Source organism: Saccostrea echinata, unplaced genomic scaffold (assembly GCF_033153115.1).
Source record: "Saccostrea echinata isolate AGI-Se365-2 ecotype Australia unplaced genomic scaffold, CSIRO_AGI_Sech_v1 ptg000016l, whole genome shotgun sequence".
NCBI classification, from domain to species: Eukaryota; Metazoa; Mollusca; class Bivalvia; order Ostreida; family Ostreidae; genus Saccostrea; species Saccostrea echinata.
In genome coordinates this window covers 8,309,853-8,336,634 of record NW_026889765.1, presented here as the reverse complement: position 1 = coordinate 8,336,634, position 26,782 = coordinate 8,309,853, and the positions used below count along the sequence as shown (strand labels likewise).

Below are 26,782 nucleotides of genomic sequence, written 5' to 3'. Positions count from 1 at the left end.
CTTAAATTTTTTTTTCATTCACTTTGTCACTTGTAATTCAATAACATACTTTCCCTGTCTATTTATAACCGATTTTGCAAATTATTCATGAAGAGATAAAGAAGATAATCATATTAGCTTTTATTTAGAGAAAATTATTTTTTTCTAATAAAAATTATTTTGAATATAATGAAATGTTGTCAATTTGTTTACATATTTGAAGATGACATCCATCACTTTATATAAAGATTTCTGCAATTCTATCAATAGGAAACCTGAAATAATACAATTAATCAAAACGAGAAAAAAGGTAAAATAAAATCACTAAAAAATATTTATCGTATCTTAACCTCCCTTTTGATATTTGAAATCTTCATGATAAGTGGTGCTGTAATGAAATCTAAAATAAAGTGGTGTGGGTGTAATGAGCCTTCTTAAAACTTGTTTTTAAATTTAGAGCCATAATATCCCTTCTATTCCGTTCCAGTCATGTAACTTTGAAAATAATATGTATAATTAAATATTAAAATGCTTAAAAAGATAACGAAAGTTATGAAGCTCAAAATGCATTGAAAGTATACGAATTTGGAGCAGAACACACACGGACCTCTAAGACACACCAGAGATGACTCAGGTATCATGAAGGAGTAAGCATACCCTTTCCACCGGTTACACCCGCCGTGAGATTCTTGTCACGAGTAGGCAAACGAAAAATCCGTAGACAATTCATGGTGAAAATAATGGCCTAATATTTTCCATGAAAAACGTCAGACAACATTCAACTTAATGATAGATTGTATTAACTTACAAGGTCATTGTATCGACCAACGAATTTGTAAAATGTTGACTTTAAACAAGGTTGTTGATATACTTGTTTCATCAACTTATTTGTCAATAGTTTGCCTCATTTAATAAATTGTTCGCACAAAGAGCATACCTTTAGGTAACGATTCAACTGGGATACATAAACTCAATATGCAGGTGATAATGGTGATGTTGGTATATTGCTACATAAATAATGGAAGTTGACAGTAGAAATGTTGAAGTCATAACGTTTATCATAAAGTTTTTTGATAAGGTTAATATTATTATATTTTTCTAGCTTATATCTAAATATGAAAGAGACTGTGGCAACTTCCAGTTCAAAGGGATATATCCAATCAACATAAGAATGAAAATGAGTATTACATTTGTTAATAATATCAATGATAATACTTTTGCCAATTTCTGTACAGAAAGGTATGCTGATCTTTCGTGCCTTTTAGTTATATACTATATTTTTTTGGGAAAATGAAAATAATTAGTGTTGAAGCAACATTATACATCAGTCAACACAGAGACAAAAAGAGTGATGAATCGACAACACAAATAAATAATGATTTTAAAGTTCAAATTAAAAGGTGTAATTCTCTGTCCATTCCTTTACATTACTCAAAAGAATGCGCCACACCATTTGGAATGAATGGAAGAACATTTGGAAGGAGAAATACATGGTGACAAATTTGGTAGTAGTGGTAGACCTATGTGTTTGCATATACAGTTTCAGTGTTGCTATAAACTTCTGAAGACTTCTCTGACAAGATATTCGAAGCAGCAATAAAGCAAGACTCGTATTCCTCCTAATATAAAAGAAAATTGAAATTGTAGGTATATACATTTGAAATACGATTACGAAGTAAAAATAGTGGACTGAGATATTAAGTTACAATCATGTTTTGTTGTTTTTTTTTTTTTTGTTTTGTTTTTTGTTTTGATTTTTCTTTTCTTGTTTTTTTTTTATTTTTTACAAAAAATAACTTATTGACCAAAGCATGACTGGGCTAAAATCATTCTTGCTGTTTGTGGTCTGTAGATGCCTAATTTTGAAGGAAGCAGTATTAGACCACTAGACTAACAGACTACTCTGTAAATTTTTAATGCTATCTAATGCATTCATCATCACTTGTCGAACTATGATTCGAGCAAATGAACACATTCTCCATCTAAAGACCTTTTACTATTTTTAAGTTTTTTGACACAGTGCTTCTTAAGAAGATAAATCAACCTTTCTCATCTTCTGTTTATATCTTGTTGTTTAGAAAGGATCGCTTCAACAGCACAATGCTTGTGCCCTGAAGCATGCCAAACTTTATGAGAGATAAACAAACATCATATTCAGCAGGAACGAGGAAAGCATCAACCAGAAATCTACCTAATTTAAATTTAGCATGCTTAGGCACACAATTTACCAATGTTTTCGTATTTTTCTTTAGTATTTTCTTTTACATATTTTATGTCACAAATAATTTGAGTAAGAACTTACTAAAGTAGAAATCATTTCGGGTCGCCGTTTCTGTAGCTGCCTGACTATTGTAAACAAATCAACTTCATCATCTTGTTGAAGTTGTTGCACAGCATTATAAACACCACACAACATCCCGCATCCCGTTGCACCATCTCTATCATGGATTAATGAAAGTTTACATTTCAGTACATTTAAGACAAATGGGAAAAGAGGTAAAGACAGATGAGTAGTATAATCATAATAATAATCAACTGAGACTAAATCATAAACATGCATTGGCAGAAAACAACACAGCTTGAACATGGGGGGGGGGGGGGGGGCGGTGATGTCTTCTTGAAAGAAATCTCCATGTATCTTATATTAAAAAAATGACTTTATTCCAGGTCCATGTGATGATAATAAGAAATGTTTCTTTTGTATGTTCTAGATATATGCAACTAATTCTTTGAATGTAAAATTACATTTCAATATGTATTAAAAAAAGATGTGTTTGTGAAACACTGATGCCCACGTATAGCAACTTATAGTGAAGGTTAAACTTTCTCAAATGCAAATCAAATATGTTGGTACCCAAAGTAAGGTCTTGTACCGAGGAATATACCTGTGAAATATGAAAGTCCTAGCAGCAACCACTGAAAAGATATGGAAAAGGTTAAAGTTTTTCAGAAGTAAGTCCGACATCAAGGTCAGGGTCAAAATAAATGGTTCCCAAGGAAAGGCCTTCTCACAAGAAATAAACATGTGAAATATGAAAGCCCTAGCACCAAATGTTCAAAAGATATGGCCAAGGTTTATTTTTTTCAAAAGTAGGTCAAACTCCAAAGTCACGGTCTTAGGGTCAAAGTTGTTGGTATCCTAAGTAAGGTCTTGTCACACGGATTGCATATGTGAAGTATGAAAGCCCTAAAACCAACTGTGTTCAAAATAAATGGCCAAGGTTAAAGTTTTCCAAAAATAGGTCAAACTCCAAGGTCAGTGGGCTATAATTGTTGGTATCTAAAGGAAGGGCTTGTCACAAGGATTACACTTGTGAAGAATGAAAGCCCTTGCACCAACTGTTCAAAAGTTATAGCCAAAGTTAAAGTTTTCTGAAAGTAGTTCAAACTCCAAGGTCAAGGTCAAAGGGTCAAAGTTGTTGGTATCTAAAGGAAGGTCTTGTAACAAGGATTACATATCTGAAGAATGAAAGCCCTAGCTCCAACTGTTCAAAAGATATGGCCAACGTTAAAGTTTTTCAAAAGTAGGTCAAACTCGTAGGTTATGATAAAGGTCAAAGAGTCAAAGTCGTTGGTATCCGAAGGAAGGTCTTGTCAACAGGATTAAATATGTGAAGTATGAAAGCCCTAGCATCAACCTTTCAAAAGTTATAGCCAATGTTAAAGTTTTTCAAAAGTAGGTCATGTAGCTCTACCGACTGAGCTACATGTACCATGAACGGTATTAAAAAATTCTGATAAAGCTGTGTAACTACGAGAGTTTTTGTTGTTTGTTCGCAAAATAATTTTCATTCTAAATCTCATAGAAGGTATGATGAGTTATCATTTCAATAATTAAATTTAATTGCTAAATTTGATTCTCATGTTTTAAATTTAACCATTTCTATTTTTGAAATTAATTCTTTCAGCAGAGCTGAACCAGGTATAAAGAAAATTTGTTAATTATGAGGAGTCAGAAATTTTCGTCTTTCAAGAGTATATGCTTTTGATACAAGTATCAGCACACGATGACTGGAAATAACGAAAATATCACTAAAAAAAAAACTCTTTAATATCAGTCAACCAGCTAAACCGACTTAATGAATTACTTCATTTTGTATATCTCTGACCTAAGAAATATTCAATTTGAAGAAAGGTGGACCACTTACTTGGATAAAATAGTGATTGGTGTCTTGGTAGATTGACTTTCAACCTCAATCTGAATATTTCTTATAACGTCAGGTATGGCGTTGGTGTCACATGGCAGAGTGTCTTTAATTCTCCAAGACATTATTTCGAATAGATGAACTGCATGCCAGGAGTCTTCCTAAGAAGAAACAAAAAAATGAAAGTAATTATATAATTGAGAATTTATGAGGATACATGTAATTCGAGTTTTAACATTAAGATCATGAAATATATGGAGATAACGAACAGTATTCAAGCTCAAAAGTCCATTATACAATACAAAATAGGAGCAGAGCAAACACGGACCTCCAAACATCAGAGGTGGGATCAGGTGCCATGGAGGAGTGAGCATCCCCTGCCGACCGGTCACACCCGCCGTGTGCTCCTTGTCATGATCGGGAAATAACGGAAAAATCCGTCGACAATTCAGTGTGTAAATAATGGCCTAACAATTAGTATGAAAAAGTCAGTCAGCATTTGACTCAATGATAAATTGTATTTGCTGACAAGGTCATTGTATCGACCATAGAACTTACGAAATGATGACTTTAAACGAGACAGCTGATATTCTTGTTTCATCAACTTATTTGTCAATAATTTACCTCGTTTTAGAAATTGTACATACGTAGAGCATCAATCTTATCATCGAATCTGAAATATCTAACTGAGCTTACTTCTAAATGACGAATTTTTAGATTATGCTTCCGAATTGTCTGGTTAACATCAAACATCTCTTCTTTTATTATTTCGTACGGATGTAATGTTGTTTTCTTCTCTGTGAACCATTCACCTGACTGTCAAAGAGAATTAGTTTAAAAAAAATTAAACAATACCAGTGCAAGAAATTTTATAGAATGTTTTCAAGTACTATATAAGTAATCAAATTTTTTATGATTAAATCTTACGTTTGGATTCCTTTTTAAAGTGACAAAAGGAAAAATTACCGGGTATTCTACATAATGGACAAATTTGCAATCTGTTTCATTTCATTATAATGGAATCAAAGATTGGAACATGTTACCAGGAGAAATCAAAACTGTTAAAGAAATGCTAAAAAATTCTTAGGATAGGGGAAATTCCCAGCATGAAAGTATGTCTTTATTCGTCTTAATTAAGTTTTGTAATACATTAAATTTTATATTTTATTATTCATGTGAATATATGCCAAAAATAGCTACATTTTAATATCATTATAATCCGTTGTCAACTTCTTTATGAATATATTTTTACTTAACTATAAGACCCCATTTGATATATGCCCTTGAGTTTCATGGGTTATCTTTTGTTTAAGAACAAGTATAACACACCCTAAAAACTTTCTGTTTTGTAAAATTTAACTAATTCAGATATATTTTAATTCTGCTTTTTGGTGTCAAGCGATATGTTTATTTTTTGATAAATCAAAATGCATTGTATCAAAGTATGTGGTATACCAAATATATATCTATCTAGCAGGGATATCATCCAATCTGTTCTCTATTAGATACATGCATATCCTTGTCAAATTTTCTTTTAAATTAGTGGATGAGTGTTAAATGTCACAAATGTTGTAGAAATTATGGTCAATGAAGTCAGACCAATGATAAAAAAAAAAAACACATTTTTTTTAAAGAAAAGAGGCTGAAAGGATGAGTACATGTATAATACACCACTATATAGGATGCATAGAGGTATAAAATAAAATTAATTGAGAGATGAAGCTATGTTACTCATGAAATTCGAAAATCAAGTAAAAATTCCTGTGATGTGCGAGGACTGAACGATCTCCTTGGGATCGAACTCGGTTTGTCTGAGCCTTACAGGAATGATAATGAATGCAAAATATACAATGCCCATGTGTGTAACGTATTTAATATATAAAGATATGGTTTTGTCACTTGCCTAGTGCTACAATTAAACACAAAGAGAAATCTCTGATACCTGTATATTTACTCGAGATGATGTCTCTTGGCTACACAAATAACTTAGCTGCTTGCCACTTGGTTATGCTTGATACTTACCCTTGCCTCTTTGTTATATAAACAACCTGGTAATACTTGTTAAGAGCACTTCTAAGTTGGCTATACTACATTTGTACGTGGCTATTTTCCATTTATCACAATCTACAACATGTTCCCTAATCACCCTAGCTCTCTATTATCACTTTGTCACTTTGAAAAACTGGAAAACAAATTTTTGCAGCCTCTTAACAACTAGTCTATGGGCTCCATAAGTATACCTGACAACAATTTGTGCATTTCCAAACAGGACACCACAGTAATAACACATTTACATCTCATACACTAGGTGATTTGTTAGAAAAATAATCTTTATGTTAATCTTTTATATTGCTTTACATGCAAGAATTAAACTTTTAGAATGCTTTGCTCATTTAAACCAAAGATTCATTTTTAATTTGTTAACACTAATTTTCATTGTTTTAGCCCCATCCCTAAGGCTCCAGGGAGGCAGGGATCATGGAATTCACAATATTTATAACCCTTCACCCATTACTGCTACACATGTATGTCAAAATTTGTTGAAATTGGTTTACTGGTTCAAGAAAAGAAGCTGAGAATTATTAGTAGTTTACGACCGACGAACGACGCACGACGACGGACGAAAACAGATTACAATAGGTACCTGAGTGACTCAGGTTACCTAAAAAAAAATAATGGAAGAAAACATCTTTTAAAAATTAAAATTTATAGTCTATATTTTAATTCACCTAAATAAAGAAAAGTTAGATAGTTTCATTTCAATTTATATTCATTTTTACCGATGGGACATCTGAGAGACGGTTTACAAACACCACGATGCTGGATTCATGATCTAACAGAAGACGGATCAGGTCAACAGAATTACCAGACAGGGGATACTGGCCGGCAATTAGCATATCCTTATCTGTAAATGTCTGTAATAAAAAAGTTTGAAAAAATAATGCTTATTAACTTCAAACTTCATTTCAAGAAAACAAAAAAAAAAAAAACAAAAAAACAAAAAAAAAAAAAAAAAAAAAAAAATCTACAAGATATTTTTTAATGGTTAAAGCACCATATAAATATTAATGAATAAAGTAATTAATAAATTGATAAAATAAAATGTAGATATCTTATTTTCCACTCACTGACAAAAATACAGCATTGTAATAGTTACTTCTTCTCGATACATTTGATGTAAGTATTGCCCGATACTTATCCACTGAAATGAAGCCATGATAAATACATATGTATTACAGATCAGCTAATTGAAAATTTAATTCATTATGGCAAGACTAAAGTGAGACATTAATGAAATAATTACAAGTTGATTCTCAACATACTTTCCTAAGATAAGGATTAGAAGTCAATAAACATAAAAAAAAGTATATTGTTTTGATAATATCTTTCTATATTTACATTCATGTAGGTTACACCTGTTTAACCCTATCAGAACACTTGGTATCTCCCATAACTTTGTATAAAAAAGCATCTGCATATAACAAAAGTCTGGAAAACATTCTTTTTAATTAAAAATATAAAAAAAAGACACAAATATTTATAAATGCGGTTGGTGCCTCTGTCTTACAAACTAAAGAGAACTACTTAAAAAACCTGTTTTGAGCTCATAATCCGGAATTACCTGGCAATATATTCCTTGTCATATTGTGCTCTTTGTGTTTTGCTCCCTCTTTCTTATCATCGGCATTGTAGAATTTCTTGATAGACTGCAACGTCTAGAAATCAGTTAAGATACACTCAATAAATATTCACATAATTTTAGAGTTGAAATAAAAGGAAGTACATTCAAAATGGAAATTAAGCTTCATAATGCTTAAACATGATGCAAAGTATTTCCAATACAATTACCTAAAAATATTTGTTCTCATAGAAACTCATTGATTGAATTTTAAAATCTTAAAAGTTTTCTCTTCAAACAGTTTATAAAAAATGAGTTGATCAGTGTTACATTGATGAAGGATCATGACTACATGTAAGGATCATAATTATATACTTTTGTTGATGCAATTTTTTTTTTAGATCATTCGAATTCACAGAAGTCAAACATGACCTCAGCTGTTTTCGATTTTTGTCCGACACAGTCAAAAGCTCAGTTAAACATGCATTATCCAAAATTAAGATACCTTGACTTCATGAGAAAACATTCTATTTCATTGTCTACCTCAAACTGTGTCTGTATCCATTTAGGCTTGGGGTCCTCTTTGTTACTTAATTCTCTAACATCATTCATAAAAGTTTCCTTGGACATAACATTACTTTCGCCTTTGAAGGACTCAAGGAGAGCGTTATAAAGTTCAGTATATTGGTCCTAGAAATAAAAAAAATCAGAAGGAAAATTTAAACAAAAAATGGCATTTACATGTTGTTAAAATCTACAGAGACATTTTAAAACAAATAATCACCTTTCTAAAACATTCCCATAAATAGATATATAGTCAAACCTCGTTATCCCGAACTCGATGGACCGAGCAAAACTTTGAGATATCCGAGGGTTCGAGATATCGAGGATAAAATACTTAAGAAATTACTTAAGAAGGTTAGGACTTCCAAATCACTTCGACATATATGGCATTCGAGATATCCGTGTTCAAGATACCGAAGTTCAACTGTATATTTGATTCAGAAATGAAAACTCCAATTCAGAGCAATTTTCGTCGTAACATATATGAGATATTCTCCCATATAATTCATGCAATATGACTTAAATACCCTTGACAAATTGTATTAAATTTAATCAAACTTTAAACTTACATCAGTTATATCAGTCGAGACAAGTTTTATTTAGCGTTCAATATAAAATAAAAAATCAATAATAATAATAATAATAGATAAGAAGATAGTACTCATTCCACGCCCATTTTAGCAATTTTTCTTACTATTTTGCTGATCTATATTGATTTTTTTAAACAAACAAAAATCCTGACATTTTCCAAGCATCCATATTTCAAACTTTGTGACCTATTTTTTTTTTCACGCATCTAATCAATCAGAATTCTCATCAAAGATAAATGATTTTTTAGGGTTAATTTAATCATTTGATAAATGCATACTTAAATTCAGAGAAGAATGGTACTCTTTACATGAAGAAATTCAAAAGTGAATACTCTCAAAAGATACATACACAGTTCTGGACCATACTCATCCTGTCTTTCCTCATCATTGTGACATATTTCTGTACATTGACGGTCCCTGTCTCTAGACCGTGTTGGTACAGAGCGTCCAGTGCTATAAAAGTACCTGTTCTCCCTATCCCGGCACTAATGATAAAAATATTCAATAATTCTTTTTACACTTTGATAAAATGAACAGGGAGATCGATTTATGCACCGTTATAGAAACCATCTCCTATATTTGATTGCAAGTATGAGAAATAAGAGATATTTAAACTTTAATATTATGATTTTTTCAAAAGTCTTAATCACATATTTTTACATTTACATGTATATTCTTTTCCTTCATCTCCTTTGTCTTTGAGTTATTATATGAGTACATATGAATCTACTTTTAACGTACTCTACTATCTTATCCCTATCTAAACTTTAAGAAGCCATTTTTCAACAACTAAGCATTATTTTTTCACAACAAAGCTTCAGCATGAAACATGTATCTCTGTGATACCCTGGAACTGCTCGCTGAGATTGTAAGGTTTAAATCTTTTATAAAATAATTCTTTCACGGCAAACCATATTTTTACTAATTCATTTAAAGCTAGTTTACTGACGACTTGTTTATTTTATTTTTTTTGGAGGGGGATGGGTCCTTTATCTTTGATTTACGATGCCTTGAAAATTAAAAAAAGAATTCTTAATTCCAACCCAGAACACAGGCCGTACCAAACAGGTAATGAAATGTTAACGTACGCTGCAAATGATCGAATGGTGTGACTCACCGATTCAACAAGAAGCTAATTGTACCAACAGGAACATGTACTCATAATTTTGAGATGCTCAAAAAGATGAATGTAAATTTGATTAAATTATTGAGAATTTGCTTTTCTTATTGTAAATTTGAAATAATTGAAAAAAATGACCTGCAATGGACAAGAAGTGGGCTCTCTTCGTGCTTTTCTTGGATCCGCCTCACGTGTTTTTGGAAGACTGCCAGACTTACTGGGTCTGGCACACCATGATCCGGCCACTGAGTGTAGTGAAACTGGGTCACAATACGAGTACAGGATGGTTTTAACTATTGATAAAATGTTAGGTGAAAGAAATCAGATTAAGGACTATTGACCCTCAGCTCTTTTACAATCTTGTTAAATTTGCCAACATTGATTTTCCTCAAGGGTTATAGCATAAAATTCAAATGAAAAATAGTTTGAGGTTTGAACAGTTGAAGAGCTGCTTATTTTTTTCAAAAATGATTTTTATGTCAGACTATGATATGAAACATTTTTAATACAGAGAATAGTAAGAGAAATAATCTATTATCACAACATAAAATCAAAAATATGAGATGTATCTGAGAATAATATTTAGTGCCATACCTATCAAAATCATACCAGAAAACAAAATAAAGCGCTGCTTCCTAAGTCAGAATTCACAATGTTGTATGTGTTTATAAGAAAAGAATATAAACATTAGCAAGAGTTATCTTTCTTATAAACACTTTTTCATTGGGAAAAAAAATGTCAAACTAATAAAAATTCTACATGTGGTACTTGATACATTTACGCATTTTTAAAATAATTCATAAAAAGATAGAATTTATTACTCTGGAGAAAAAAAACTATGAGTAATATTAAGATTTTTTACTTGGAAAATTATCTCTCTTATCAGATGGTCGGTCCCCCTTAATAATCATGTAGTGATGACGTGTCTTAAAAGCAAAATGCAATACCATGGATTTTATCTATATGAAAGTTTTTTTTTTTTCTATGTCAAAGAATGAAAAAAATAAATGTTGCAGAAATAATATTAAAAAGGATTAACTTTGAACAAATGACTGTAAAAATAGTTAAAACTATATCAGGTTCAACAACGGAGATTCCAAACAGACCTCAATATCAGTTGGGGTTATTCCCTTCTTAGAGGGTAACACTATACCAAGTTTGATCTCTGTTAAGCAAAGAGTTCTAAGAATAGCTTGCGGACAAAACCTTCTTATGTTTAAAGTATTGTGACTGTTGCCACGTAACCTCATAATCATGAAATGCCGTCTACTTTTTAGGGTTATCAGTGTATTAAAATTTTTGTCTGTCAAGAAAAGGTGCACAAGATATTAAGTGAACGATGTTTATTGCACATGGTACCTTTGACGTTTTGACCTCACATCCAAAAAAGTCATCTAATTTTAAGAACGTACCAGTGTGAGAAGGTTGATATCTGTCACACTAAGAGTTCTAACGAGTGGACAACATTTTTCGTATTTCCAGAGCAGTTTGACCCTTAACATTCCTTTTAATTTCAAAATCAGTAAGTTCCACCATCTTTTTAAAGGGAGCACGTGTACAGAGATTATCAGTTGCCAAGCAAAAGGTTCTTCAACATACTGAGCGGGAAATATTTTCTTATATCTAGAGTAGTTCGACCCTTCAATTTTGACCTCAAAACCAGTAAGATTCGTTTCATAATGGATACCAATGTACCAAGTTTTATGATTGTCAAGGGGTTCACAAGATATTTATCTGACAATACTTGGTCTACAGACCGACCGACATACCGACCAATAAAAAAAATAATTCTAAGGGGGCATAAACATACACTATAAGATAATTAATTATTAAGAAGCTTTTGTTAAAAGGTATTCCAGGTACATCTAAATAGCTAATTTCTGCACAATTTTTGAGGTTCTCAAAAAGTTTCAAAACGAAAACGTAATCCATAAGGCCAACTATACTGTAAGTGCAAAATCCACAATGCATAGCAATTAAAAGTCCTTGTGTTCAACTTAGATTTCATTTATTTTGTTTAAGATTTGAAGGCTATGTGAATGTGTCATTCAATAGGAGTATCATTCAAGAGTAAATCGTCAGATTTCCGTATACGTTTTTCTAGACACAAACAGGAAACAATTAAATTTTATATCCGATGATATGATGGGTGTAACAAATAATACTTCATCACAAAATCTTAATTGCGTATATCTATAAAGTGAAAAATCAAAGAGGCTCTTAAGAAAAGCTGTATCGTCAGTTGTTTTAAGTCCATGTACTCAATGATTCTTTAAAAAATGAATCATGTTTATTTTTTAAATAACAATCTATCAATAACGTATTGATAAACTGCTTCAAAAATTATAAAAGTAAGGGCACATTTGAGTTAAAAAAGGAACAAAGGATGACTGCACTTAAGGACATGCGAAATTTGCGACAAAATAAACTTTCAAAACAAGCATTTTCCTTTTCATTGCAAGAATGGTCAACATCCAATCTACAACTTCATGTAATTACGTTTAATAAAGTGTGTATTTAAGAAGTTTGAATCTGTTTTCAAAGGCAGGGGTCTTCACAATTTTTTGAATCTCCGTACGATAATGAGGACGCACACTTTTTACTGACTTTATACATAGTCAGCGCATGTTTGTTTATTGTTCTCCGTTTCACAGTAGTTGTATATTTGCATAAATAATAATGTGTCAAAAGGAGATTAATAGACAAACATGCGCTCATGGTTAAAAAGAGAAAAAACTGCCTCTTCTTACACTCGCTCTCTGTGTTGTAACCAAGGATTGTGACATGTTCAATATCATAATTCACCACGTGATGTCCTACCTCGGGTAACTTTGTGAATACCAAATTCCGTCACGTGACTTGTAAGGTAGCATGTTTTGTGCTAACTAGGACATTGTGTTCGAACAAGTTAAGTCATTTGACATTGATATACAATCTGCTTAAATTACATTGACGTGCTCATATTGTTAGTTTCGTTTTGAAACCTTTGTCAGAAGTGTATTTGTGCTATTCAGAATGGAGAGGGAGATTGGAAAGAGTGATCATGTTCTTTTTTTCAAACATGTCATTGTTATTTATCAAGTCTAATTTAAGACCCATTTTTACAATGTTAGCTCCACCTCTCATGCATATCTAATGTTCAATCAAGGGCAGTTAACTGTAAATTCACTATATTTGGAAAGCACTAAGGACAAAAAACATTGAATCATTTTATTGTATCACAGTCTAAAATCATTTTAAGATTTAAATTTGGTTTCAAATTGACAGGATTCTTTCATAAACATACAAAAGTGAAATAAAGTTTAGATATAAAAGCAAAAGAAGCAACCGAAAAAGAACCAAAAACAGGCGTTAAGTGCAGTCATCCTTTTATTTTTATTTACCTCTGTGTTAGTTACTTTTAATCTTCTGACAACATAGCACTCATATATTTTCTCCTGAAGGAGTCGTAGTTTAATTTTATCAGACATCATTTCCATTTGTAAGTCAGGCCAATACTTCTCGCATTTTTTCTAAAAAAAAAAGTCATACAGGTTTTGATAGAAACACAGATATTTACATGTTTGTAAATAAAAAGTTGTTTTTATTGTTGTATACGTACATGTGTGTGTGTGTCATTAATATTAATGTGTACATGAATATGATTTTGTTTTTAAAATTTTGTTAAACATGATAATAGAATAAAAAAAAAAAGAATGAAAAGTCGTTTAAACTCTAAGTTGTCTTAATTTACATGTTAACTACTTGTAATATTCATCCAATTTGAGATCAATGTATGATTCTTCACTTTTTAGACGTTTCAAAAAGTTTGGAATTTTTTAATCATAGTTTTTTTAAGATTTAAAAATTGTATACAAAGTCTTCATTTGTCACAAAAAAGACACTCCTTAGGCTTTAAATTTACTATCAAGTATACATGTATATCATGCAATATTGATTATAAAATCGGTATCAAAATTTTTGAGCATGCCCAGGATGGTATACCCTACCTTCTATGAGGTAATGGTTTACCCTACCTTTATGCTTTCTGTGAAGTAATTTTTTACCCTACCTTGATACCTACTATGAATTTTGTGTTACCTTGAAACATTTAATTAGGTTAGTGTATACCCTACCTTGGTACATTCCATTAATTAAGTGTACTCCTACCTTGATAGCTTCTATTTGATTAGTGTTTACCTTACCTTGATACCCTCTATAAGATTAGTGTTTACCCTGTCTTTATATCTTCTGTTAGATTAGTGTTTATCCTATCAATCTTATGTTAGGTTAGTGTTTCCTTACCTTATACCTTCTATCAGGTTAATGTTTACCCTATCTTGATTAGTATTTACCTTGATACCCTCTATTATGCTAGCGTTTACCTTATCTTTATATCTTCTATTAAGTTAGTTTTTACCGTGATACCCTCTATTATATTTGTGTTTATCTGTTAGGTTAGTGTTTACCTTATCTTGATACGTTCTATCAGTTTAGTGTTTTACCCAACCTCGATACCTTCCATTAAGTTATTGTTTACTTTACCTTCATACCTTCTCTTAAGTTAGTAATTACCTTACCTGAATCCTCTTACCCTATCTTATTACATTCTATTAGGTTAGTGTTTTTCCTTGCTTGATACCTTCTGTTAGGTTAGTGTTTATCTTACCTTATTGCCTTCTATTAGATTAGTGAGCATGACTATCACGGAGACGTTCTCTTGCCATATCATCTTCCAATGACAAGCCACAGTGTTAGGTTTTGGACCTAGATAATATTTTTTAAATACTGTTCAGTAAAGTTATTTGTAACAGTGTCTGCCGCGTACTGTATAGTTTTAAATGAAATTTTATTTATTCTTTTTCTCTTCTTTCCATTGTGCTCTCAGTAGACAGTTTGTAAAAGGGAACAACGGTGAAATGTCCATTACCGTAAAGGTCCATATATATATATATATATATATATGTATATATATATATATATATATATATATATATATATATATATATATATATATATATATATATATATATATATATATATATATATGCTATAAGTTTTTTCTTTGAAAAAATAATTCAACTATAAGAGGTAAAAGAATGTTGCGCATGCCTGTAGGAATTCTGGATGTAAATGAAATTTTAAAACTTTAAGTATTTAGCAACGTTTGATAAGTAATAAAATTAAATTACGCCCATGATATTTATTTTATTGCGAGTTAATCAATAGTTCCACATACCTAAAATAACAATGGACATATACAATACATACGATATGCCTTACCCTGTGATGCAATGTATGCTTTTTCTTCCTTCATGTTCTGGAAAAGAAAAACAAACAATTATATCAACTTTGGATTTGAAGATATCGATTTTTATAAGCTTATTTTTGATATTTTTCTATATTTTTATATTCAATAATATATTGAAAAGATGAACAAGAGTTTTCTCAAGGAAGACAGAAATATGAACGAATCACAGTGAAGGGTTTACTGAACACTAACCTTGATATAATTTGCATTGATGTATCCACACTCTGTATTTTTAAGGACAATCCGTGAGTGATCATCTATGAAATTTTTTTTTCAAAAATGAAAATATCTGATAAATTATAACATACCCAAAGACAACTATTTTTCCCATCAATTTTCATTAAAGCAAGCTTTACATATTTTTTATGCTTTAGGCAGAAAATGGAAAACAAAAGAAGAAAGAGGTTGAGATTTAGTAAAATACAACATCGTTTTAACAGCTGATACATGTACATATAGTTGAACTTATATTTGTATTATTGTATAAACATATATATTCATATGATATGCCCCATTAATATTCCAGTTGTCTCCTCGAAAGAGTAAACAACCTAATCTATTTGCACCTTAACATAACATTTTTACGCCAAGTATTGTTTGACATACATGGAAATGTTGTTTTGAATCTATTTTTCGGTTTGTTTTCCGGACGTTTCCCTACTGTACATGGTATATGAGCCTCTTCACCATAGGGAATAGCCTAAAAACCAAGCATAAAAATGAGTAACAAGTGAAACAAAAAAAGTACTCTTAAAAAATCGATAAAGAAATTACATTTAAGGGAGCCGACTGGGGTTTTATTGTGTGAAAACTACTATAGAGAAACTCTTTAATTTTATACAATATATACCTTACATTGACTTCAGTATATATGCCAAGTTTAGTGAACATCTACCGTCTGGTTATTTTTTAGGGACCATCTCAAAATACAGGTACATTTACTATAGGGTTATATAAGAAAATACCATTTTCTCGCACTTCGGAGCAAATTATACAAATGCTACTATAGACTTTTTGCTCAAATTATATTATTTGATGGATAATACTATATTGTACATTTTTTGCAAGAAACACAAAATTCTACCGTCTGGTTTCCAGAGGGGGCATCTCAAAAATGTCAAAAATCGTGATATTTTCCTGTTTTTATGGAGTACAACAAAACATGACAGATACCACAGATTTACATAAAAAAAAAATAAAAATTATTGTGAGATTCTCAATTTCCTGTGTTTAAAATTTCAAGAGCATCTATTTTATACTTTTTATTTTATGACATAATTAATGACCCCGCTTAAACAACTTCGGTTATTCATAACGTCAGAAACACGCTGTTACGACGTCTATCTACCCATCATTTGAAAAATCGTTTAAAAAATCAGTTATTTAAAAACGTAATTAGATTTTTTAACCTTAGTTTTCCTAAATTTGTTAATTTTTGTAAATTATGTAAAAATAGTTGCTTTAAAAGAGCAAATACGCTTTATTTTACTATGCTGCGCGAAGTATTGCGCAATGAAAACCCCAGTCGGCCCCCTTAAATTTCAGTCAATGGACATAATTATTCGCCATCTGTGCACATGACGTTCAAGTAGAACTGAACGCTATATTCAGAGTAAAGATGCTCCTATTTTATTGAAATACACCCCCTCTTGAAAAGAAGAGAATACAAAAAGATGGGTGATCGTCCTTACATTTGGTCTTACACTTCGGGGTAGCCACACAACACGATTAGGTGATACTAAGATTGATAAAGTGTACATAAGATTTTTGTCGTCTGCTGTATTGTTTGTCAACATGATTTTATAAAAATAAAAAAAAAAAAAATAAAAAATAAAAAAAAATAAAAAAAAAAAACCATGAGTTAAAATGGGAAATAATTCAGTACTGACGTCTTATTTGTGGATGTAAAATCATCTAAAACAGATATACATTAGAATTTGAAAGGAAAATAAAGAAAAAAGAACTACCAAAAAAAAAAAAAAAAATCATGAGTTCAGATAAGGAGTTGCCGAGGAATCATTCGACAAGAAAACTTACAAGTGGTACAAGGAGAGAAATTAGACAATTGATCGTGAGTGTGGTAAATGGTTTTTTCAGTAATGAAAGTCAGATAGTTATTGGTAAAAATGTAAAAGTTTATATTTTGATAAACGACAAAGAAAAGTACAGCGCTCAACTTTTCGGTCCTCCATCTAGATGGCAGCTGAGTTTTATAGTCTGGGGCTGGTTGTGTATATTTTAATATCAGAATGTACAGTGAGATATAAATGGCAGAAATGTACTGAAATACTGGAAAACAACATCTGCCCTGTTTTAACCGCACATTTTCCTTTTTAACAGTACATATTGATGGACAACAATACTCTTTAATGGCGGATCCAGCGCCGGCGCGCCGGGCGTGCACCCCCCCCCCCCCCCGCGTTTGATTTTTTTTTAATGAGATTTATTGAAATTTTGTTTGTATTATCGTAAAATCAAGGGAAAAACACCTCTTATTTGTTAGATTTCGTCATTTTCCGGGGGCTTCGCCCCCGGATCTTCACCAGGGCTTTGCCATCGAAGCCCCCCGACCCCCCTTCCTTCTACTGCGCCTCCCCCCGTTATGAAATTCCTGGGTCTGCCACTGCTCCCGTACATAAAGGTAATCTAGTAAAAAAAACATGGTAAGAAACAATACAATTAAATACTAGTCTACTAACCACATGATTATCGAGACCATGTGGTAAAAAATTAAATTAAAGAATACTTGAAGCCCATGCCGAATTAAATAACACAATAAAACAGCTTATGGCAGAATTACAAACTGTCTCGGGAAAATCCCTTCCTCTTATGTTAAGGACCTGTATAATACATTTTCCGACAGACTTATGAAAGCTATAAAGCTGAAAGCTAAGGTTATTGAGGGAAGCTAGAAATTTAATGATTGTTTTACAGTTCCAAATTATCAAGGTGCACCATGCCATAACTTAGGCAGCCATTTTGAAGTGCGAATAGTGATGTCCTTTGCCTGCAGCTATAAATTATTTGACCCATAACGAATTCATAAATGTATTCTTTTTCACCTTTTGGAAATATTTTGCAAGAATAACATTTAATGCGAATCTTTGTAAAATAATGATCATTCAGAAGAAAATTAAAAGAACAATGAATGCATTTTCCTCACCTCATATTCTTTTTTTAATTCACTACACTCCTTTCTGCTCTTCAATACAATGACGTTGCCTAATTCTGCAATAGGGATGTCACCGGAAGTGTCCACATTACTCCTAGCTGTTGTCTCAATGTTGTAATATGTTGACTCCTCTGTTACATCAAGCTTCCGAGTTTCCTCTTTAGGGCTTAGCTTATCAGTAATGGCCTCCATTTTTGTCTGATCTAAGAAAAAAAAAAAAAAAAACGCCGGCTTAAGGTAGTACAAAACACCAATGGAATCTGTTTTAATGCATATCTTATATAGTGCACCAGAAAAAAAGAATAATTTCACTATAATGCTAATTATCAAGGACCTTTGTAAGAAAATTAATAAGCTGTGAAATATTTTCATGCAGCATATTTTGAAGAACAAGCATTGCATTAGCAATACTAGCCCCCTACCGGCAAGTGTAATCTGGTCCTCGTTAAAAATTGAAAATGCCCTACTTCCGTCAAAAATCAATGAAGCGGAATGAAATGCAAACTTGATCTATAACTCGTCAAGGTAAAGTCACATACCAAAAATCAGCTCAATATCTGCTGCCATTTAGAAAAAAATTGCAGAAAACCCTGTGAAATTGAAAAGGTTTTAATTCCGTCAAAAATCACTGAAGCGAAACGAAATGCAAACTTGATCTGTAACTCATCAAGGTTCACTAACATACCAAAAATCAGCTCAATATCTGCAAGCGTTTGGAAAAAAAGTGCGGAAAACCAAGTGGGACAGACTGACAGACAGCCAGATGGACAGCTAGGCGGACAGACAGACTCAGAGGAAACCTATAGACCCCTCCGGTTTCACCGGTAGGGGACTAAAAATTAGAGATATCCTATATATTGGTCATGCAGGAGCCTACAATTCGGATCGTGTTTATGTGACTGTCTGTTATTAAGTGCAAAGTAACTTTTAATCCATTTACAGTAGAGACCTGATATTTGGAAATGTCTATAAGGGATCTCCATTCTTTGTTGTAAAGTAAAGGTCAAGGTCATATTGAGAGGTCAAAGGTCAAACAAAGTGACGTGATCTACTTAATCTTTACATTTTTTGCAATTGATGTATATAAAATCGCCAAAATATCTGATCCGTCCAGTTCAAATTTTCCCATTTTGACAATTTAATCTCGGTTCAATTTCAATTATTCTGTTATTTTTTGTAAAGATCTAATTCTACACATCTTTAAAGAGAACTTTAAGTGTGGCATATTTATATGTAAATTTACAATTCCTGGGCTATGTATGTTCTATTTTACATCACATTTTACTCAAAATACCAGTATCAAAATATTTTGCAAAATTTTAGTACAGAAAGTTTGCCTTTATTAACAGCATCACACAAGTTTGCAATATATCAATTGGTTATTTTTTAATAATGCACAATCTCAGGTCGTCTGCTTGATTTCACAATCTTCTTACAGGGGTCTGATTAGGCTATATTTCAAAGTATGTGGGCAAAAAATGTATGACTGAATTTCTTTCATAGTATATATAAAGAGAGATTTTGTATCCTAAAACAAAATATCAAAGTTTGAACAAAATTGAATTTAAGGGAAAAAATTTGGCCTATCTATTGTGTACTATTTTAATAGTAGTCTTTTACTCAAGAAAAAATAAACAATAACATCTCTATTAAGGATGAGCTATTTGCATATAGTAGATTATTCTCAAGTATTAATTCTAAATACAGATTTTTATTTCAATTAAATCATTTTGTATTTTTATGCGATATATAAAGTCTGAATATATCACAAGACTTCTACAAATGCATGGTCAATGCTGGCATTGGCTTGTGTATAAATAGAAAGGTGTTTTTTTTTTGTAAGATCTAGTTTGAGTGTAAGGCTATATGCTAAAATATTGTTATATTTTTGCAATGGTTAATCTTGTTAAAATATCATAGAAATTTAATTACCTTCCAGCTTTAGATGTCGTTTACTGTTCGATTTTGCTGAATGCTTTCCTTTTCGAATCCTTAATAAAAAAAACAAACAAGGAATGTAGCAATTTCAATCATTGTCAATAGCCCTCCCCCAAGTGAATCGAGTTAAAAAATAACACACACCTATTGGAAATATAATATTCAATTTCTCAAAAATTTTAGATCTATTTGATCTCTTTTTTTAAATTCTATATATTGAACCCAAAAATCAGTTTACAAAATGTTAAAAATAAAGAAAATTAAGAAACCTAGAGAATTGCATAATATATGGCTATCACCTGATCACTATGACGAAAATTATGAGTACAAGAGCCACCATTACTCCTACAACAGCTCCTGCCACAACAGGCATATTGAGAGGAGTTTCTGTAGGGTTCTCAGTTATCAAGGCAAAAACTGCATGAAGAGCACTAAATTTCAATGTTTTAAAGCCTCAGCCTAAGTATGTTACAATAGCAAAGAAGCCAAAAGGTAGTAACTTAGGAAAATATATTTATAAAATAGAAGCTTCAAATCAACAATCTTTCAAAAGGGTATATTTTGTTTTAATTTTTTGATTTCTGACTGTCTTTTCATCTAAAATGAACTAATTCAATATTATGCATCTTTAAAAATATTTAAGAATATATTTAAAGTTATGAATATAAAAATTTAACCTTGTACACATTTATCCCCTTTCCATCCTGCTTTACATTTGCCTGGACACACTCCAGTAACATGATGACAGGTTTCATTTTCACAGTTTCCACATTGTGAAGAACAGGCAGGTCCGAAGTAACCATCGGGACAGACTGTAAACCATTTGTACAGCCATTTGTTCTTTTTGGTATCTTAGTAATTAATCATTATAATGTTTTATAAAATAAGAATTTAAAACATACCTTCATTGCAAAAAAGTCCTGTCCAGCCTTCAACACAACCAAGATTACACGAACCGTTAACATGATTACAAATCAAATTATTACATGTATTACAAGTATTGTTGCATTGGAATCCATATTTTCCCTGTGAACATTCTGAAAAAGAAAAGCAATACTCGGTAAACAATTTAAACAATATTTACACATAAGTTTTTGTTGTTCTCTTTGATGCGTGTCTAAAATGGCAGTAAAGTAACGTACAGCTAATGAAATATGTAGATAAGGAACATTTATCAAACTCAAAAGTCCATTAATACAATATAAAATGAAGAGAAAGCAAATGAAGACCTCTGAAAACAGGAAAGATGGAATTTGTTGTAATGGTGAAGTAAGCACCCCATACCAACCGGTCACACGTGCCATGTTTTCATTGTCATGACAAGAGAAATCCATAGTCAATTCAACATAAAAATAATGGCCTAACAACTGGTATGAAAGACTTCAGTGAACATTCAACGTAACGACATAATGATTTTGCAAACAAGGTTAAAGTATTGACCTCAGAATTTAGGAAATGTTGACTTTAAAAAAGAATTTGTAATTACCCTTTTATTCTCAACTCATTTTTTAGTAGCTGCGTCGTTTTTAATATAAAATTATTATTGAATCCACTAAAACCAAATATACGTTTAAGATGTTTACATCTAGGAAATTTGAAGTCATCGCCAAATTTTGATTGTAAGCTTGACATAACAAAAATATCCATATGATTCAGTTGTTGAGACTACGTGGTGTCTAGTGTTTTTGTGAAATCTGTAATTTCTATTTTCAATTTTTATTAATTATTTCCAAGTAATGAAGATGATTCGATTATAAAATACATAGTATACCTTTTTCACACTTAGGTCCCGTCCATCCCACATCACATCCTTCTGGACAATGTCCATTAAATCTGTCACATGGCATGTCTTCATAACAATGTCCGCTGCAGTTGTATTTGCAGTTTTCTCCATACAAACCAGTTTTACAAGCTGTTGATGAAAGCATGATGGTCACAAATCATTTCTAGTAATGGTGACAAAAATTTGCTGAACAATAGTCTAGTGGTTGTTTATTTTGTTTTAATGGTTTTACCTGGACCTATGTTTAGAAACGTATAATGTTTACATACCATCAAAACATCGGCTGCCTTCCCATCCCTTTTCGCAGCCTTCTGTACAGCTTCCGTTTACATTGTCACATGTTTCTTTTTCAAAACAATGTCCACTACATGGGTATCGGCAATTTGAACCGTATGTTCCATTTTCACATGCTGCAATCAAAGGGTTTTCGCTTCATTAAAAAAATATCAATTTTTAAGCTTTTATTTATAGATTTCCAAAAAAAGTTTTTTTTTTTGGAATGATACTTGTTATGAAGACATATATCTAAAGTCAAAATTAATGGTCAATCACACAATAAGGAATTGAATATTCTTTAGGTTTTGTATTTATTTGTTCCAGATTTTTCAAATAAATGCTGTCACATTTAAATTGTTTCTTACGTTGAAAACACGTATCCCCTGTGTATCCGGGCTTACAACCGTTCAAGCAACTGCCATTTACTTTGCTACAATATCTTGGATGAAGACAATTACTACTACATTGCATGGAACAATTATTTCCATACCATCCTCCCATACAAGGATCTGAAAATGTTCATTTATCAGAAGAAAATATTTGATAAATAGTGCCAAAGTAAAGAAAAGATTATGAAAAATACGCGTAAGTACGTGGGCTGTCCAAAAGTTCGTGGACACATACTATTTCTATTTTACATTAACGACACTGCTAAGTATGTGCGATATTTTTTGAACATAGAGCATGACTGGGTAAATTTTTACAAATCAGATGCTCAATAAAATACGAATTCAATAATATCAGCATAAATATTTTTATATACTGGATGTTCATTGCAAAACGGTGATTTCCTCTTCTTGCAACGTTTAAGTGATGACACTGCCAAGTTTGTTCGATGATACTTGTATTTAATTAATTATGATATAGACTATGACGAGTAAATATTTAAAAATCAAAGCAATACACAATTTCTTTACCAATGTTATCAGCAAAAATAATTTGTATAAGTCTAACAATCGATTATTCCGATTTTGGGAAATGACATCAACCGTTCTAGGAATTTCACTTTTAAATCTTAATTAGATTTGATTGAAGGCTTATATGGCAGATAACTGTCTATTTTCTTAATGACCTTATAAAAGCTACTAAAATTGAGGTGCCAAAAAAAATTTCTATGATTTTTTTCCTTTCTTTACTTATTCTAAAATATAAGAAATATTTTGATCAAAAATAATAAAAATAATAAAATAAAAATGTATTTTAAATGCCAAAAATAATTTTTCTGAGAAAAAATATCAAATGTTACCACAGTTTTGTCCAGCAAAGCCAGGTTCACAATTCTCACAGTATTTTCCAGTAAATCTTGGTTGACATTTTACACAGCCATTAACTATATGACAATCCGTGCAACGCTGTACACACTCAGTGCAGTTTTCGCCGTACTGGTTTACCTCACACCCTAAAAATAACATAGAGTTTTAGAAAATATATTTTCCCTTCTTTTGATTTTATTTATTTATGAAATTTTATTTTTATAAGGACAAATGTGAAAAACTGTCACTTATTGCAAAGCTTTAGTGTAAAGTGTTTACTCTTACAATATATGATTAAATGATTATAATGTATAAATGTGAATGTTGAATATGTCACTAAAACAATGACCTTGTAATGGTACATGTACGTATGTTTGTATGAGTGTATTTTTTTTTTGTTACTAGTATTTGTTTTATTGTTCTGATTACCATAGACCTCGATTTCACATATTTCCAAGAAAACCTGCCATCCATCTTTGGGACCTGGTGTAATGGTATAGAACCGTATATATCGAGTCTGCTGATGACATTCCACGACTGATGGCATAGGTATTGATTCATTTGCAGGAGTTCTATCTTGGTAACATAGTTCCCATTTTTTAAAATAATACTGCAATAAGTAGTTGTGTAGTCTCTCTGTATTTTCAAGAAAACTGGTTCCTGTAAGGGAAAGTAAAAATCATATATGCAAAAAGGTACCAGGAAGTTGATGGCAATAGCATATTTTTAATATCTATCTATGCAGATAAAGAATAAAAGGCAAAAAAAAGTAAAAAGTGATATGCAGAAACAAAATATATACGATTATTTCGGACAAAGTTGGTGATTAAAATATGCATTGCAAATGTACTGAATGCGCAAGCAATTAAATATAAGATTTATCATATTTACACTTCTTATGCAGATACATTTCTATTCGTTTTATTTTTTTTTTAATATATCCCTATAAAACACAAGGCTTCTCAATGTATACTTATATATAACAAATAAAAAGCTGCAAACTTTACAAACAAAAGCTGTTAACAGGAATGCTCCAAAATATTAGGAGGTCAATACAAATCAGGGTTGGGGTCAATTACTTTGAAATGTAATTAATTACTTTCAAACACATTGAAAAATTTGTCAATTACTTGTAATTACAATTACACTGAATATTAGAAATGTAATTAATTACTTTCAATTACTTTGCAGAATGTAATTAAATACATTTCTATTACTTTTGTTTCTTTTTCAAAAATCTTCAGTTGAACAACAAATACATGTAAATTTAAGATAGGGGAATATTTAAAACATGTAAAATAAATAATGTCAGTGTCTGTCATGTTTGTGTGTTTCATCAACATAAGATCAGCTAGTCCTACATGTACATTTATCAATTAATTGACTGCCTTTATGATATTTGATTAAAAGAAAGATGTTATGAATAAACCATAAAATACTTTCAAATTATTTTAGCTACAGGTATGCAAGCTAAACACCTTAAATTGCAAATGTTGACAAATAATACTTGTTTTATGTTATAACTGTTTCAGATACCAAATGCATACTTGTATATAAAGGTCGGTTTAAATGTTAAAATAGTGATTCAATATTTATTTCTTTTCTGAAGTACATGTATATAAATAGTAGAGCATTCTTATAGTATTTAGTAAATCACCTCTAATTGTCATTACTTTGAATTTAAACAAAGCATGGATAAGATTTTGATAGCAAATTACAGCTGGAAGTTGAAGGGCAAGAAGGCAGGTCTTAATGACACATTAAATGATTTTCCATTCTTTTTTGATAATCAAGCAACAATTAACTGAATTGTTTATATTCCCTTACTAACACATCAATACCAATGAAAGGTAGAACACAATTTTTGATAAACATTAAATAAGTATTAATACTTTATGTGCATTATAATCGTAAAAGAAACTAATATTTTTATAAACAAGCCAATATATCAAATTCATTTGTTGAGATATAAAAAAGTTTAAGATTTTGAAAAACAGAAGGCCTCCTTTGAATAAATTAAAATAACTGTAAAATTTGACTTTGTTGGAAATATTTTCCTATTGAATAAACATAATATGCATTATGTAAAGTAATTGAAAAGTAATTGAAATCAATTACCCCATCCCTGATGCAAATAAACTAACGGATGTTTTGTTGCAAAAATAAATTGTAACAAGTTTCGTATTCTCCTTTGATTCTGCATTGACTTTAACTTATTGAAAGTTAAGATGTGATAGGCATTAAAGCAAAAGAGGGAAAATGTTATCTTTTCATGCCTTAGTGAAAAGACACTGCTTACATTTTGCATGCAATTTGACCTTGATATTTTAACACGTACTAAATCTTATGACTCAAAGACGTTGCAGTTTTTATTTGTAAAATATTCGTTTTAACAATTGTCTTGACCAAATATTTTTTTTCATGTTTTGTTCATTTATTTTGATTCATACGAAATAATCGTGAATATATAAGGTTTAAGACCATACTTTATGAGGCGACATAGTTTTATTGATAATCTAAATACGAATTCCATTGATTTCAAATATGAAATAAACGTCACCTCAACCTGAAGCATAGACCTAAGATGCTAGGAGCACGATTTTCGATATTATCCTTAAACGCAGTTAAATCATAACAAAATCATGCAGATCTTTTTCTGGAATATGTGATTTGTCCCTTTAAAAGATATCGGCAACATCTAAGATCTTAAGATTTTGAGATCCATGACATTTAGTATATATATTAGGCCTTAGCTCTTTGAATTTCAGGTATCTACAGTATCATTCAGAACAAACTTAAACCCATGCAATCTAAGAAACAGTCGTGTAGACCGTTTTGGGACTTCTTTTACAAAATATAGAACTGGTTTTTCTCTGATGTTGAACCGCACTGGGATTTCTCCAAAACAAAACGAAACCGACAGACCAATACTCAGGGGACTGCTTTGCCAAACCACACTTTAAGGAATCGTGTCGGGGTTTTCAAAAAAAAAAAAAAAAATCTGCCCCTTGAGTATTTCAATTAGACAAGTTCCCTTAAACTGCTATTTGGCA

The 26,782-nt window shown here is 31.2% G+C and overlaps 1 protein-coding gene across 1 annotated transcript in view; it reads right to left on the bottom strand.

Annotated features, from left to right (window-relative positions):
- Positions 1-1,285: 1,285 nt before the first annotated feature.
- Positions 1,286-26,782, bottom strand: part of LOC133188391 (receptor-type tyrosine-protein phosphatase epsilon-like) — a 334,222-nt gene continuing 308,725 nt past the window's right edge. The window contains exons 20-27 of the mRNA XM_061323788.1: positions 8,287-8,433; positions 7,747-7,840; positions 7,253-7,326; positions 6,905-7,039; positions 4,821-4,940; positions 4,128-4,285; positions 2,282-2,417; positions 1,286-1,598 (exon numbers count right to left, since the gene is read on the bottom strand). Coding sequence (XP_061179772.1) covers positions 1,500-1,598; positions 2,282-2,417; positions 4,128-4,285; positions 4,821-4,940; positions 6,905-7,039; positions 7,253-7,326; positions 7,747-7,840; positions 8,287-8,433 — 963 coding nt within the window. The 3' untranslated portion in view covers positions 1,286-1,499. The remainder of the gene's footprint in view (positions 1,599-2,281; positions 2,418-4,127; positions 4,286-4,820; positions 4,941-6,904; positions 7,040-7,252; positions 7,327-7,746; positions 7,841-8,286; positions 8,434-26,782) is intronic.